Here is a 17,482-nt window from a genome sequence, read left to right as displayed (position 1 = left end):
AAGTAAAATTTAAACCCAACCCTCTGACTGCCTTGTTTGGCATTGTTGGAGGAAATGATTTTACTCTCAAGCCAAATGATTTGCATATTTTGGCTTTTATTTCCCTTTTAGCCAGAAGAGTTTTGTTGCTTAAATGGAAAGATGCTGCTCTGCCTACTCATGTCCATTGGTTGATTGATGTTATGTCATGTTTAAATTTACAGAAGGTTAGGTGTTCTATTTCTGTACCTAGACAAGATTTTTTTTACATTATGGGGACCTTTTAGGAACTACTTTCGCAGTCTTTCACTTGTTCCACAATGATGATGGCTATTATATGTTTGAATATACGACTATATTCAGGATTGCTTTTTCTTTTAATCAAACAGCTTTTTTTTTCTGTTTTTCTTTTTTTCTGTTATAGGGTTTTGATTTTGTTTTAGATTAGAATACCTTTTCAATATTACATTTAATTTACTAAATACAGATATGGGGCATTTCAACTTTGTTTCTGTTTTCATTTCATAATGTACTTGTATTCATCCATTCAAGTAATCAATAAAAATATTGAAAAAGAAAAAAGCTATTTGCAGTAACGGTAATCTTGATGAAACTACTACAAACCCCCTCTGGTTCACTAATGTACTTTGGAAAACCAAATTTTCTCCTCTACAAGTGATTCCAGGTCCTCCAACATGTTGAGGGAAAAGTCCTCAAGGGCATTATAAGAGGAAAAATATGGTTAAACCAGAAAGTGTGAGAAAAAGACTGATTTTGCCAGGACCAGAGAGCCTGAGTTATAGGGAGAGGTTAGCCTTGTGGGGTCTTTATTCAATGGAATGTAGGAGAATGAGTTGGTGGCCGTATAGTGGTGTTTAAAATTTGGAGGATGACACCGGTCTTTTTCCCAGGGTACTGGAGCCCAAAATCAGATGACATATGTTTAGGATGAAAGAAGAAAAGACTTAAAAAGTGGCCTGGGGGCGAGAGCAACCTTTTCACTCAGAGGGAGGTGATTAGATGAAATGAGCATCCAGAGGAAGAGGCAAGTGCAGTAGTATCGTTTGGGATGCATTTGGATAGGTACCTGGAGAAATGGGGCTTAGAGATATATGGGCTGAACACTGGAAAATAAGACTAGCTGGGAGGGCACCATGGTGGGCATAGACTCTTTGGGTGAAAGGGCCTGCATCTGTGCGGATGTGCTCCATAACTCCTCACGTGGAGATAATGAAAGGCCCAGGACTGAACCCACACCTGCAGCCAAAAGGAAGGATTCTATGGAGCCTATCAGATACTTACCAAGGAATAGAGTTAATTCTGGGTAAATCATAAGGGGAAGAACTATTAAATGCTAAAATGGAGAATTCCTATGCCGCAGTCCAAGATCCTGGGCATATTACATGGGGGAACAATCTGGTGAAAGTGGATTGTTTCCCCATCATTGACTGTCCTGCTGTTGAGTAGTACATCACATTAACCCTTCCTTGTCTCTCCTTCCCATTAATTTGGATCTCCACTCTTTGTAATTAGCCTTTTAATTTTCTACAGCCATTTATAGTTGATATAAGTGTGTGAAAATTTGTTGCACACATCTAAAAATAAATCAACATTCTTAGTTTAATTCATACTTTATTTTTTTTAACAAACATGTTCTCACATTAATTCAACACATCGCTTGGCAACGTGACGTGTGCTTAGTACAAATACTAGTGAATTTTCAACATGAATGATGAAAGTGACATTTACAACAGTAAACTGCTTTGATATGTATTAGACTTGACATGTTCACTTTGTCAAGTGAATGTTGGATGTTAGAAGATCAATGTTTGACCATTCTGCATTTTACATTCCTCAGTTTATCCTCGGACTGCTATGCTGCTTTAGAATCCAGGTACAATTAGGGCCCAACATATGTGTTACTTCTTTTAATGTGTAACTACTGATGTTAAAAATGTCTGTCACTGCTGATACCCAGAACAGGTAGTATTTTGACAGTTAAATCAAGTTTTTTAATAAAAGACGTGTTGAAATGCTGGTATACATTTTAATTAACTGTCCTAAGTACTTCAGTGTAACAGTTAGCCTGCACAGTGATAGTTTTTAAATAATTTTGTGGTTGTTATGGTAAGAATGTCAGACGTACACAAAAGCAGAGTTGAACAGAGAAACCCATCAGTTAATTTCACCGAACCCTTGCTCTTCCACAGATTGACTTCCTCCAGTCCAAACTGCAAAAATCTGATCTGTTTTAAACTTAAGGTATTTACAGTCTTTTTGTATTGTATATTTTCTTGAAGATATTGTGCTTTGTTGCATGATGTGAGAGCTTTAAGATGTACAAAGACACAAATTCTGCTCTGCCATCTCTCTGGTGAGAATTCTTCAATGTGATTGGCTGTTGTGTGAGTTTGATGACTTCACAATTGCTGGCCATCAGAGATCCCACTACCAGTGTGATGCCCAGCAATGTCTAAGATGGGAAATGTACATCAGAGACTTTTAGAACTTTGTCCGGAGCTTTCTCCGGGGTCAGCTCAAATTCAGCTGCTATGACCCTTAACTACAAAATCCAGGGCAGCATGGTTTGCAAAGTGTAAAACACTTTGCCATTTAAGGCAAGCTGGTTAAAAAATAAGAGAATGTACCACACTAAAATGGAACTTTACACTAAGATTCCAGAGTGAATCTTGTAAATATAAATCTGTGTTCAGAACTCTACAACTCATGTTCTCAGTATTATTTTTTAAAATTTGCACAATTTGTCTTTTACACATTGGTTGTTTGTCATGTATAGTTTTCAGAAATTCTATTGTATTTGTTTATTTTTCCATAAATGCCTGCAAGCAAATGAATCTCTAGGCAGTAATGGTGACACACAAGTCCTTTGATAATAAATTTGACTTTCTGTTCGAACTAAGTGAGCACCACTTAAAGCAGTTTCCCAGCAACTGACTACACTTGTTTAGACTGGAATTATGTCAGCTGGCTGCTCCTCATCTGAAAAGGAATAATGATTCTTTTATTCCTTTCCCCCTCTACAATAGAAATGCGGCTTGTTACAGCATTAAATTGAATTAAAAAATAAAGCTTAAAATATGTGCCTTTTGAGTTGGTGACAGAACTAAGAACCCTTCTCGGTGTTCTGTAACACTTAAGCGTAGCTCAAATTGAGTTGGACTGCTCCTATAAATATTAATGATTGGTTAGAATTGAGGTACTCAGAAATCAAAACGTATGATAATGCGAGCCTCCGAAAAGCACAGTGAGGAACAGTAATGCAATATATACTGTAAATGATTACGAATAACATCCTCTGGCATTAGGCACCCAGTCCCACCAGACTTTGATTTGTACTGGATGCTTGCTGACACCAAAACCTGACATCTAAGGCTATCATTTCGATAGAGGATGCTCACATGGAAGCTCCAATTCATGCCAAAAAGTTACGTAGCTTTAAATATTTCACTCACAATTGTACTTGGCACTTCAGGTGCTCTAGACTCAGAGCTTGTAAAAAGCTTTTACCATCTCAAATCTGTACGTATTCAAGAAGGAGTAAACTGATCACTTTATTTTTGCTTTTCAAAGCCTCCCTAAAGTGAACTGTCTCTAACCTTGCTCCACAAAATTGAGAAAAACATATTCCACGTCCCAAGTAGGAATCAAGTTAGGGTGTCAGTGAGATCAAAGAGATTAGCCAAGACCAGCAAGTTGTAAATAACCTTGGATTTGAGAGGAAGCCAGGATTTAACTGTTGCCAGTAACTGGGTTAATATTATGTTAACATTTTGTGCAAATGCAATATTAAATAACTAAATGCAAGTCAGCTTAAACATCCATTATTTCACAATGAAACTTCATTATTTCAGTTGCAACTTTGTACTTTGGTCCACAATGTTGAGCCAACCTCTTAACTTTTTTCTAAGATCAATCGAATCCTTCCCTCCCTCCCACATATAAACAAAGAATCAATGGAAATGTAAAGGGGAAAAGTGGAAACTTGTCACAAAGATACTGTAATTATCATGAGACATTTTAATCTACATAGGGAAAACATATCAGGCAAAAGTAGTCTGGCCAGAAATTCAGCATTCTGAGATAGTTCTTTAGAAAAGTGTATTCCAGGGCTAGTTTGAGGGCAGTGTAGACGTGAAACTGTCCAGTGCATCGCATTGCTTAGTAACCTCACTGTGAAGACAGCCAGAATATATTTGAATGTTATATTTTGTGTGTGTCTGGGAGAGAGAGGGTGAGAGGGAGAGAGAGATGGAGAGGCAAGCAGAGAGAGAGAGGGAGGGAGAGAGATTTTAAACTTTAGTAAGGGACATTATAAGGACCTGAAAGTAGAGCTGAGTGAACCAGCAAGTTAGATACAGGAATCAGTCAGACTACACAGTACAGGTACTGTACAGTCCAATAAGAATGTAAACTTTCAAGGGAAATTTTCACGATTAACTAACAAAGTTGAAAATAGTATCACACTTGAAAAGAATATAATTGCTCAATGATGGATGGCAAGTTAAAGAATATAACTTGGACAGAATATAAAAAAAGTAAAGAGTGACCAAAAGATTAATAAGAAAAAAAGCCAGAAGTATATAAAAATAATGTTCATATTGATAATTAAAAGGTCATAGACCATAAAGTCTGCTCTGCTATTCCATCATGGCTGATTTATTATCAGTCTCCTGCATTCTCCCCAAAAACTTTGATGCCCTGAATAATCAAGAGCCTATCAACCCCTGCTTTAAATACACTCAATGACTTGGCCTCCACAACCATCTGTAGCAATGAATTCCACAGATTCACCATCTTCTGGCTAAAGATTGCCTCCACTTTATCTCTATTCTCATGGGACATATCCTCTATTTTGAGGTTATGCCTCTAGTTCTATTCTCCCACAAAAGGAAACATCCTCTCCATATCTGTTGTATCCAGACATTTCAATATTTGACAGGTTTCAATGAGATTCCCCCTTATTCTTCTAAACTCCAGTGAGTACAAGCCCAGAGCCAGGAAAGATGCCAGATAAGTTGGTAAGACCCAAAGGCTTCTTGATACACTGGATGGACTGACTGCCGAGTTGAGAAGGCAAAGGGTGGGGTCTCCTCTGGTGCTCAGGCGTGGTGGTTTGGTCGCTCTCCTGTTCCTCCGAACATCGAACAATTAAGTGCCGACTGTTCTACTTACTGCTCATTGTGGCCAAAAAGTTCTATTTTCACTTCATCAGTCCACAGGACTTGTTTCCAAAACACATCAGGCTTGTTTAGATGTTCCTTTGCAAACTTCTGACGCTGAATTTTGTGGTGAGGACGCAGGAAAGGTTTTCTTCTGATGACTCTTCCATGAAGATCATATTTGTGCAGGTGTCACTGCACAGTCGAACAGTGCACCCCCACTCCAGAGTCCGCTAAATCTTCCTGAAGGTCTTTTGCAGTCAAACGGGGGTTTTGATTTGCCTTTCTAGCAATCCTACCAGCAGTTCTCTCAGAAAGTTTTCTTGGTCTTCCAGACCTCAACTTGACCTCCACCGTTCCTGTTAACTGCCATTTCTTAATTACATTACAAACTGAGGAAATGGCTACCTGAAATCGCTTTGCTATCTTCTTATAGCCTTCTCCTGCTTTGTGGGCATCATTTGTTTTAACTTTCAGAGTGCTAGGCAGCTGCTTAGGGTAGCCCATGGCTGCTGATTGTTGGGACAAGGTTTGAAGAGTCAGAGTATTTATAAAGCTTTGAAATTTGCATCACCTGGCCTTTCCTAACAATGACTGTGAACAAGCCATAGCCCTAATGAGCTAGTTAAGGTCTGAGACCTTGGTAAAAGTTATCTGAGAGCTCAAATCTCTTGGGGTGCCCAAACTTTTGCACGGTGCTCCTTTCCTTTTTTCCCCACTCTAAAATTGTACAAAACAAAAATAATACACTTAACATGTTGAAAAGAATGTTTCATCTTTAACTTTATGGTTTTTGGAGATCAGTTCATCTACTCACTTAACTATTCACAGTAACAGAAATTTTGACCGGGGTGCCCGAACTTTTGCATGCCACTGTATATGTTGTCGACGAGTGTGTACCACAAAATCATTCAAAGTCTTCCACAACCAGAAGCCCTGGATGAATCATGTGATCCACAATCTGCTGAGGGCCAGATCACTGGCATTCAGGACCGGCGACTTAGTAAGGTCCAGGTATGATTTCTGGAAAGCCATCTCACAGGTAAAGTGGCAATTCTGGACCAAACTTAAATAACTGACGGATGCTCGACAGCTGTGACAGGCTTGAATACTGTCGACTCCTACAAAGTGAAGTCGAGCGACATCGGTGACAACAAGGCATTGCTCCCAGATGAGCTCAATCCCTTCTATGCTCACTTTGACTGTCGAAGTGGAGGAACCTTCATGAACCAAAGCTCTAATGCTCCTGTGATTTCAGTCTCTTGAGGCCAATGTGAGAGCATCCAGGAGGGTGAACTCACCGAATGCCTCCAGCCCAGATGGGGTACCTGGCCTGGTACTAAAGAGCTATGTTGATCAACTATTTGGAGTGTTGACCGATATCTTTAACCTCTCACTTCGGCAGTCTGAGATACCCACCTGCTTCAAGCAGGCCTCAATTTTACCAGTACCTTTAAAAAATGTGGTTACCTGCCTCAATGACTATCATTCAGTAGGACTTACATCCACTGTGATGAAACATATCAACTCCTGCCTGAGGAATAACTTGGATCCCCTCCAATTTGCCTACCGGCTCATCAGGTCCACAGCAGATGCCATCTCATTGGCTCTTACTCAACCCTGGCACATCTGGACAGCAAAGATTCCATACATCAAGATGCTCTTTATTGGCTACAGCTTGGCATTCATCAATATCATCCCCTCAAAACTAATCAATAATCTTCAAGACCTTCGCCTCAATACCTCCTTGTGTAACTGGATCCTCGATTTCCTCATTTGCAGACCCGAGTCAGTTCGCAAGATCCCATAATCTCCATCAGCAAAGATGAACCACAAGGCTGTCTGCATAGCCCCAAACTACTTTCTTTATACTTATGAATATGAGCCTATGTACGGATACAATGCCACATTCAACTTTGCTGATGACACCACCGCTACTGGCTGAATCAAAGGTGGTGATGGATCAGCACACAGGAGGGAGAGTGAGAATCTGGCTGAGTGGTGCCAACAACAACCTCTCACTCAATGTCAGCAAGATCCAGGAGCTGCTTATTGAGTTCAGGAGGAGGAAATCAGAGGCCCAGGGCCCACTCCTCATCGAAGGATCAGGGGTGGAGAGGAACAGCAACCTTTAGTCCCTCAGTGACATTATTTCAGAGGATTTGTCCTAGGCCCAGCACGTAAGTCCAATTACAACTGAGCCTCTACTTCTGAGAAGTTTGTGAAGATTCAGCATGACATCCATGATGTGTGGTGGACAGTATATTGACTGGTTGCATCATGGCCTGGTATGGAAACACCAACGCCCTTGAGCTGAAAATCCTACAAAAAGTAGTGGATATGGCCCAGTCCGTCATGGGTACAGCCCTCCTCTTCTCCCCCTATTAAGCACGTCTACACGAAACACTGCTGCTGGAAAGCAGCATCCATCATCAAGGACCACCACCATCTAGGCCATGCTGTCTTCTCATTGCTGCCATCAGGACCTATTCCACCAGGTTCAGAAACAGTTATTACTCCTTGACCATCAGGCTCTCAAACCAAAGGGGATAACTTCAGTCACCCCATCACTGAACACTTCCCACAACCTATGGACTCACATTCAAGGGTTCTGCATCTCATGTTCTCGATATTTATTGTTTATTTATTTAGTATCTTTCTTTTTTGTATTTGCATGGTTTGTTGATCTTTGCAGATTGGCTATTTGTCCTGTTAAGTGCAGTGTTTCTTGAATTGATTGCGTATGCTCGCAAGAAAACAAAGCTCAGGTTTGTATATCATGATACTTACGTACTTTAGTTATAAATTTACCTTGATTATTTAACTTTGAACCCCTGATTTCTGAATTTTCTCCTCATTTAGAAAATAGTCTACTCCTTTATTCCTTCTACCAAATAGCATTACCATACACTTCCACTCACTGTATTCCATCTGCCATTTCTTTGACAATATTCTCAATCTGTCCAAATCCTTCTGTCGACTCCTTGCTTCCTCCATATACCGTCACATCATCCACAATCTTGGTGATAAAGCCATCAATGCTGTCATTTAAATCATTGATGTATAAGGTGAAAAACAGTATTCACAACTCTGACCTCTGCGGAACACCACTAGTCATCAGCAGCCAATCAGAAAAAGACCCCCTTCATTCCCACCCTTTGCCTCCTGCCAGTCAGCCAATCTTGTAAAGAGTTAATAAATCTAATTGGTTGTCTAGGAGCAAGTCAGGTGAATTAATAATGAAAATTAAGGAGATGACAAATGAATTTAACATTAGTTTCAATATAGTAAGGTTCAAGTAACATCCCAGAAATAGCAGTCAACTGGGAACTGGTCGGAAGGAAGCAGCAGCCCAGGAAGACTCCAGTCAACAGAGCAACTGTACTAAATTAAGTCTCAGCATCTTCACAGACTTCATTTCAAGCTCCTAGAAAGTGGTTAGTGAGAGAGTTAATGCATTCATTTTTAATTTTCCAAATTTCCTTTAGATTCAGAGACCATTCTATTAAATTGGAAAATAGCAATACTAATTCCTTTAACTGAAAAGCAGGAATCTGCAGGCCAGTTAGCTTAACATATATTGTGGGGAAAAATGTTAGAAGCTACTACTAAAAACTTCGGAAGGGGGCACGACGGTAAATCAGGCTAAGACAACATGGTTTGTGTAAAACCATTTTATTAGAGTTCTTTGATGAAATAAGTGTCAAGGATAAGGAAAGATGTTGGCTCTACTAGCTGCCCAGAGGCATCAAATGTACTAAATTTAAAATAAATGTTATTCTGAAAAATAAAAGCTGATGCAATGGCATGGACAGCAGATAAAATGGCCAACAACAGAAGGTAGGCTAAAATCAATCCTTTTCTCGTTGGAAAGATGTAACCAATGTGCCATCAATGCTGGAGTATAATTTTTTGCATTTTATATACATGATGTGGAAGAAAGCACCAAAAATTCAGACGCTAAATTTGCTTGATGACACATGGATAGGTAAGAAAGAGGAAATGGTTCATTTTGGAAAAACAAAAGTACTTAAATGGGGCAAGTTTGTAAAGCTCTGAGTCCTAGTGCAGAATTTGAAAAAGGTTTGCATGTAGATATAGCAACTAATAAGTCTAACAGAATCAGATTGTTTCTTGCTGGGTGAATTGAATTGAATAGTCAGGAGATTATGCTTCTGTCATGTAATTCTGCACATCCCATGCTAACTGCGCAAACAACAATTTTGCTCAACATTCCACTGTCCTTTTCCAACTAAGGTATTAGATTGTTTTACTGTGTTTAACTTATTAACATCTCAGAAATGACTTGTAGGTTGATATGAATGTGCCTCCTTCTGAATCGATGCTTATACACACAGTGAACCTAGGAACAGGAGTCCATTCAAATCCTCCAAATTGGCCACCACTTTGTTAGATCACGGCTCCTTTGCACTTTAACTCCATCTGCATGTCATCACTTGGTATCCTCAGACAGGCGTTTGTTAGTCTAAGGATGTGGAGTAGTGATAAGCACCAATATCTGCTATACCTACCTCCCTTTTTATGACTCCTATAATCCTTACCTTGCCCCATCCCTTTCCCTCTCACAATCTTTCAGGTGACTGCAGCCAGTATTGCGCCTTTCCTCACCTCCATCGGCTTTCTCTTGTGATGTCCCAGTTGATAAACAAATGAGACAGGAAAAAATGCGGAGGAATGGGATAAATAGGAGTGCTGGCTTGGTCTCAACTGGGCAGAATGGCCTCCGATGCTGTACTCATATGGTCTCCCAAGAGAAGACATTTAATGCACTCTTCACTGCATTCTGTGAAACTGGGACACGGGAGCTCAAGTGGTAACCGATTGCTTGACCAAGTGCTCATTCTGTTATTATTTGCTCACAGTGGGCACTTGAGCCTTAGTGGATGCAGTACTGAGGTGTGGGGTAATCTTCCCACACACCATTAATTGCAAATTACCACTGTATGATGGGGCCGTGGTCTACTGAAAATACTTTGCCACAGAATAAGGAAGATGTTGGATAGTCTCTTATTTTTCTGCATGACAGTAACGGAAATTTAGGAAGCCGCGGTGGTTCACGATAAGGAACAGCAGATGCCGAGGTAAGTCAAATGATTTTGTGTGGGGGGCAAATCAGGGCAGTAGCAGTTAGGTCATGCAGGGTGACCACCTGACATTGGTTGTCTGGTGTAAGCCTTGCTCAGAGCTTAATCAGGGAAAGGTCACCCTCAAATTGGAAATGATTTGTCTGTCTGTTTTTAACATATCGTTGCTCTTTCCCCGACATGGGGGCCGAGAAGGAAAAGCAACTCATGACCAGCAATCAATCTGTTCTCGACTTAAACCCAATCACAAAAAGGAACAAGGAAGGACATTGAGAAGCTGGTGGCCACATATCCTGAATTTTAGAAGAAATCCATTGAAACCAGCTGGATTACTTTTGCAGAGACAGCACCGACTTAACAGATGCCCCCTATTCTGTAATGTTCCTGTAATTTCAGTTCTATACAGTGCACTTGATCAGATTAGTCCTAACAAAATACCACAATAAAATGCTGTCATTGCTCCTGGGCGGAGATTAAAACCAACACTGTGTTTAAAAAGCAGCCAGAGACATCTTAAGCCTCATATTCTGAGAACTTCCCGCAAAGTTTAAAAAATTCTTTTCATCCTAATGCCTTTGTGGAATTTTTAGAAAGGGAACTCAGTATTATATGGGTGGAAGAACTATTATTTCAAAATAGGCACACATACCAAAAGGAAACATCACAGTCTGTGCTGGCATTGATCCCACTGTGGAATGTAGTATGCCTTGACTTTAGAGATTACATACAGGTTTCTGGGTTGGGGTTTCCTGGAAGCATCTCCCCAGTTAATGCATTTTCTGAAGCTAACAACATCTTGTCAGCGGCGAGGTCTTCTTTCTTTTGCCTTTTCATCATTCGAGAATGAATTATTGGGACAAAGAACAGAACAACTCCGCCGACAATAGGTGGAATTCCGGCCAAGTAAAAAGCCAAGTGATAGTTGCCAAAGGAATCTTCTAAAAGCCCTGTATGAAGTAAACAGATCAAAAGTTAAGAGTGCACTTTACTAAACACCAGCAAAGTTTAAACTTAAATGCCACTAATCCATGTGGAAATTACAGCCAATTGCAACAGTGCTTAACCAAGTACTAATCTGAATGTCTGAGCATTGGAGGTTTATGGATATTAATATCAACAACAGTTTCCTCATGAGCTCCATCTTGATCACAGGAATGGATCTAAGCTGATTTTCATTATAATGGAATCTCACACCAAAAGCTTTTAATCATGCTCAGTCAAAGCAAGCGGATTTATCAGACCTCCTGCTCTTTAGGAAGGTTGGGAGGTGCAACTGTGCATTGTTTAGATTAGTATGCCAGCATAGAAAAACGAAGAGGAGAACTGGAGGGCCAGGGAAAGATTCAATAGAAAGCAAAGGAAAAAGAGTGGTCTGTGTATGTAATATGTGGCTGGAGAAAGTGGCTGGGGCAGATACAATAACAACATTTAAAATACATCAGGACAGAAAGGCTTAAAGAGGTATGGGTCAAACATGGTCAAATGGGACCAGATAAGATGCACATCTTGGTTAGCAAGGAAGAGTTGCTTCCATGCTCTATAGCTAAATTAACCATCTTGTTCAAAATAAAGTCTGCACTTTCATTTCTTACTGACCTGCAATAGGTGGTCCTGCAGTCATAGGAATGGCCATTAGACCCAGAATGTAGCCAATAGCCTGTGAAGCCTCTTGAGGTCCAACCAGTTCGAAGGCAATAGGTGCCATAATGGTGATGAAACATCCGTCACAAAACCCCAGTAAAATACAAACAGCAATGAGGCCTTCAAACACTTTACAGAGTGGTATCATGATGGACATAATACCCAGCACCCAAAATGATGCCACCTACAAATGGGAAACAGGAGACTGTTAAAGTTCTAGCTATTATCAGAGTGCTTCTGCCCTATACAACCTTGAGATTCATCTCCTTATAGGCAGCCACAAAACAAAGACACCCGATAGAATCCATTTTTAAAAAGTATACTGTCAAACTCCCAAAGTGAAGGGGGAAAAAAACCAAATGGTGTAAGCAAATCACATTCAGAACTGAGGCTCATGGAAGTGAGTTCACAGCACAGGTCATCACTGCAGCTGATCCAGGAGCCCGTTAGTTGCAGGCCACAGACTCAGTTCAGCACAGGAACAAGTAAACCTTACAGAGTAGCGAGCTGAACACTGGCCCATCCCTCTCCACCAGCCGTGACACTCTGACCTTTTCAATTTGGCCCATCGCTTAAATCGGCCAAACCTCGGATCGTTCCTTGCTCTTGGACCTGGGCCCTGCCGCTACCATACACTCTTGGCTCTGGGCCCCACCACCTCAATGCAGCCCATACCCAACCTCTTTGATCTGCCCGGTGTTTAAAACAGCTGGCCATTCCTTGCTCTGGGGCCTGGGCCCTGCTGCCTCGCCTCTGTTCTGTTGAATTGAATCACCTCCAACTCCGCTCCAGCAATGGGCAAACATTGGCTTGTTCCCCACTCCAGGGCCTGGGCCCAAACGCCTCGATTCGGCCTGTATATGCCAAGCTGCAGCCATCCTGCACTTCTGAGTCTTCAGTTCAAAGCCAGACCATACGGGCATTTCAAAAGCTCAACTCCTAAAGGGAAGTTACAGGCTATTGATTGCAGTGATTGTATCTGAGAAAAAGTGTGATTAACTGTAATTTAGAGTTTTGTTTACTATGGGCAAGTGGTCGCTGTGCTTCACCACAGTCATCTTAAACTAGAACTATGGTACTAATAAAAGCACAGTGGGTTAAAAAGTCATGAGGCAAAAAAAGTCTATCCACTAAAAAATGACAGACGGAAAGGAAACTACAGATGCTGGAAACCTTGAGCAACATGTTATGGAGGAAAATAAACAGCTGATGTTGTTTCGGGCTAAAATCTGATGAAGCATCTCTGCTCGAAAAATCAACTGTTTATTCCCGTCCATAGATCCTGGCTGACCTACTGAGTTCTCCACCATTTTGTGTGCCACTCAGCAAATAATTTTGTTTTAAGCTAGTACTGCCTAGAAGCAGGGATGGAAGCAATTAGATCATCCACTGAACTGCCATCTGAATAACTTCTTCTGAACTTTTCCATGCTGCCCTGCAGTGACCAGCCTGAGTTTTCTTCTCATTGTTTCTCAGTAGTTTTAATTCACTCTTTATTACAGTAATAACTACGAGGGGTGATTGATAAGTTCATGGCCTAAGGTAGAAGGAGTCAACTTTATAAAACCTAGCACATTTATTTTTCAACATGGTCCCCTCCTACATTTAAACACTTAGTCCAGCGGTCATGGAGCATACGGATCTTGGACCTCCAGAAAGTGTCCACAGCAGGCGTGATTGATAAATTTGTGGCCTAAGGTAGAAGGAGGTGAGTTATACAGCTCTCATTACATGCACGTGCAGTTCAACTCTTTGAGTGATTATGCAGAAAGTTAATAACTCATTAGGGTGATTGATAAGTTCATGGCCTAAGGTAGAAGGAGATGAGTTATTAACCAAACTTTCTGCATAATCAAAGAGTTGAACTGCACGTGCATGTAACGAGAGCTGTATAACTCATCTCCGTTTACCTTAGGCCACAAACGTATCAATCACCCATCTGTGGACACTTTCTGGAGGTCCAGGATCCGTATGCTCCACGACCGCTGGACTAAGTGTGTAAATGTAGGAGGGGACTATGTTGAAAAATAAATGTGCTAGGTTTTCTAAAATTGACTCCTTCTACCTTAGGCCACAAACTTATCAATCACCCCTCGTAGATAAAAAATAACACTGGCAAGCTATATGAGGCTCAGGTCTGATCCTGCACGAACCTATCTTCTTGCACGACTCACTGAATATCTCGTCAAAGCAAGAAAGCCTAGCTACATTTTCCACTGCTCTAACCTAAACGGCACTATCACAGTTCCTGCTAATTAATCATGAAAAGAGCATTTATAAATGTCTCCAGAACTCTGAACGCCCTATATATGACTCTTGATCGTAATCTTTGGTTTTAAGAAAAGTTGTTGCTGCCATTTTGTATGTGTGGTTTCAACAGCACTGTGAGATTAAACAGGGGAATTTTTCAGGAGGAGCAAAGAGCCTTCATGAGGTAATCAAAACAATGGAAAATAATGAACAGTAGGCAATTTAGAGCCTGCTTCTCAGAAGCTGAGTATTTAGACTGGATTGACCTACTTGTAGGTAGATCTTCCTTGGTCCAGGGATGCAATCGCCAATCCGTCCAAAGGCTAGGCGGCCGACTCCCGATGACGCTCCAATGCAGACAAGCAGTATCCAGTTTCTCTCAGTTTCCCCAAATTCTTTTCTTACATGGTTCAACTGTAGGCAAATCATTTGCTAGTTATTAGAAATAACATTTCAAGCTGCTTACAAATCTCTAACAAACTGACTGGTTATTTTATCCATGGAATCTAGGTCAGATCTATGTGGTGGTTTTTCATTTCTAATATAGAATTCCTTATCTCTTCAGGAATCTGTATCACCAAAATCTCTACTACTGTACTCTTAATAGTCATAGTAATTCTCTTTCTGCAAATTGTCCAATAAGTAGCTGTAGAGAAGATGAAATGAGCTATTCATTTCCATTTTACATTGTGCTTCAGGAATCAATCGCTTCCATCTACATTCAGTCTCAATTTGAGGCTGTTCCTTTCCATTGGGTAGCAACCTTGCTGTTTCTTTAGCAGTTGTCTGCTTCTCACGAGGCCGAGTTGTTAGCTCGACACTCAACCCAGCACAGATAGAAAGCATGCAAAGGGCTGGCCGGATTCGAACCCGGGACCACTTGTCTCGAACTCTGGTGCGGATGCCACTACACCACCGGTCGGCTAATGTATCCTATGTTTAATAAAAAATTGCAAGGTCGAACGTGAAGGCAGAGTACAGGGTGAATGGCGAGATGCTTAGCAGCGTCGAGGCACGGAGGACATTGGGGTCCACATCCATAGATCCCTCAAAGTTGACATATGGTGTATCGGCCTTCGTTAATCATGTGGTTGAGTTCAAGAGCCATGAGGTAATGATGCAGCTCTATAAAACTCTAGTTAGAACAACTTGGGGTATTATGTTGAGTTCTGGTTCCCTCATTACAGGAAGGATGTGGGAGCTTCAGAGAGGGTGCAGAGGAGATTTACCAGGATGCTGTCTGAATTAGTGAACATTTCTTATGAGGAAATGATGAGCGATCTAGGGCTTTTCTCTTTGGACTGGCGGGGGATGAGAGGAGACTTACTAGCGGTGCACAAAGTGATAAGAGTGGACAGTCAGCATCATTCTCCTGGGCCAGAAATGGCTATTATGAGAGTGCATAATTTTGAGGTGATTGGAGGAGAGTGTAGGGGGCATATCAGAGGTGGCTTTATTTTACATGGACAGTGGTAAGTGAACGGAACACACCGTCCTGGGTGGTGCTAGAGGAAGATACATTAGGGTGATTTAAGAGTTTTAGATAGATAAATGGATGAAAGAAAAATGGAGGGCTATGTGGGAGTGGAGCGTTAGATTTATCTTGGCAGTCAGAAGGTCGGCACAACATACTGTTCTCTGTTATACAATGGAGGTGAAAATACCCAGCAGTTAAGGTAACATCTGTAGAGAGAGCAGCAAAGTGAACACTTCAGATCCTCAATCAGAACAGGAAAAACAGTCGAATGAAGAGGAGGTACAGAGGGAACACAAAGGCTCAAAGTAAATTTACTATCAAAGTACATACATATCACCATATACAATCCTGAGATTAATTTTTTTGTGGGAATACTCAGTAAATCAATGGAATAATAACTATAACTGAACCAGTGAAAGACTGCACCAACTTGGACGTTCAACCAGTGTGCAAAAGGTAACAAAGTGTGTAAGTACAAAGAGAAATAAATAATAATAAATAAATAAGCAATAAATATCGAGAACACGAGATGAAGAGTCCTTGAAAGTGAGTCCTTGGGATCTGGGAACATTTTAATGATGGGGCAAGGGAAGTTAAGTGAAGTTATCTCCTCTGATTCAAGAGCCTGATGGTTGAGGGGTAATAACTGTTCCTGAAACTGGTGGTGTGAGTTTTGAGGCTCCTGTACCACCTTCCTGATGGCAGCAGTGAGAAGAGAGCATGTTCTGGGTGTTGGGGGTTGAAGATCAGGGAGCGAGTCAACGACAAGAAGGGTGAAAGACCAGGATGCAAGTGAGTGGTATTTCATTGATAAATATCAAAGCCATCAGAATTCATCTGAAAAACAATGAACAAAATCGACAGTAAATGCTGGAATGAAGAGAGGGGCTGGAATTGCTGAGCTCAAAGTTTTGTCTGTACTTGTTTGAACTTGCAATGTGCTGTGGAAAAACTGAAACCAGAGGGGGCCTAAGTTAGCCCAAGTTAGAGAATTCCTGGTTAATAGGGAAAAGCTCGTCTGAAGGGTTTTGACGGCCTCACATTTTAAAGTTCATGTCAAAATTGAACACTTCAAATGCATATGCATCCAAAATTGCTAATCATTTACCAGGTAGACAGCCAAAGTCTAGAAAGGTTTTCCATCTCTCTCCCTGTATTTTATTTAAAGATTTTAAAGTGATTCTAATGACCGATGGAACAACGTACAGGACTTGCGTATTTAGGATAAGGATATTTTAAATATAATATGCTACAGATCAATATAATTTAAAATTCCACGTTATACAGACTGCTTGGTGGTCACACTGGTCTGTGTGGCACAGTTTAAACCCTGCATATCTGATATGCGAACACACATTGTTTGTTGACATCTTGGTGCCGCACCAGAGGTGCTATGCTGTGGATGAGAAGTTAACAGCAGCAGACTCGATGGGCCAAATGGCCTAGTTCTGCTCCTTTGTTTTATGGTCTCATCCACAAACTTCCTGGTAAACCTCGTGGTTTTACTAGAAGAGCAGAGGAGTTCCCTTGATCAACATTTTGTCTCTCAACTAGTACTATTGGTCATGTACCCCTGCAGATTATTGACTTTCAATATAACAGTGACTTCCCTTCTGTGACTATTCAGACAGCAGTGAAAGTGCTTCGGAATTCACTAATGTTTGACAGTCGCCAGCACAGAGTTATACCTTTAGCCACACGTTAATTCAAGTTCAAGAAAATCTGCAAATCTGGAGATCCAAGCAACACGCACAAAATGCTGGAACTCAGGAGGCCAGACAGCATCTATGCATGAATTTAAGTTTGTGCGTTTTAATTTTTGAGCTTATGGGTCCAATTGGTTGCATTTC

The 17,482-nt window shown here is 41.0% G+C and overlaps 1 protein-coding gene across 1 annotated transcript in view; it reads right to left on the bottom strand.

Moving 5' to 3' along the window:
* Positions 1–1,591: 1,591 nt before the first annotated feature.
* Positions 1,592–17,482, bottom strand: part of LOC140734232 (monocarboxylate transporter 8-like) — an 81,915-nt gene continuing 66,024 nt past the window's right edge. Inside the window, exons 4-6 of the mRNA XM_073057923.1 lie at positions 14,426–14,569; positions 11,861–12,089; positions 1,592–11,211 (exon numbers count right to left, since the gene is read on the bottom strand). Of these exons, the coding sequence (XP_072914024.1) occupies positions 10,985–11,211; positions 11,861–12,089; positions 14,426–14,569 (600 nt within the window). The 3' untranslated portion in view covers positions 1,592–10,984. The remainder of the gene's footprint in view (positions 11,212–11,860; positions 12,090–14,425; positions 14,570–17,482) is intronic.

Source organism: Hemitrygon akajei, chromosome 10 (assembly GCF_048418815.1).
Source record: "Hemitrygon akajei chromosome 10, sHemAka1.3, whole genome shotgun sequence".
Taxonomy (NCBI): Eukaryota; Metazoa; Chordata; class Chondrichthyes; order Myliobatiformes; family Dasyatidae; genus Hemitrygon; species Hemitrygon akajei.
Note: the sequence above shows the minus strand (reverse complement) of the source record. Positions and strands in the feature narration are given on the sequence as shown.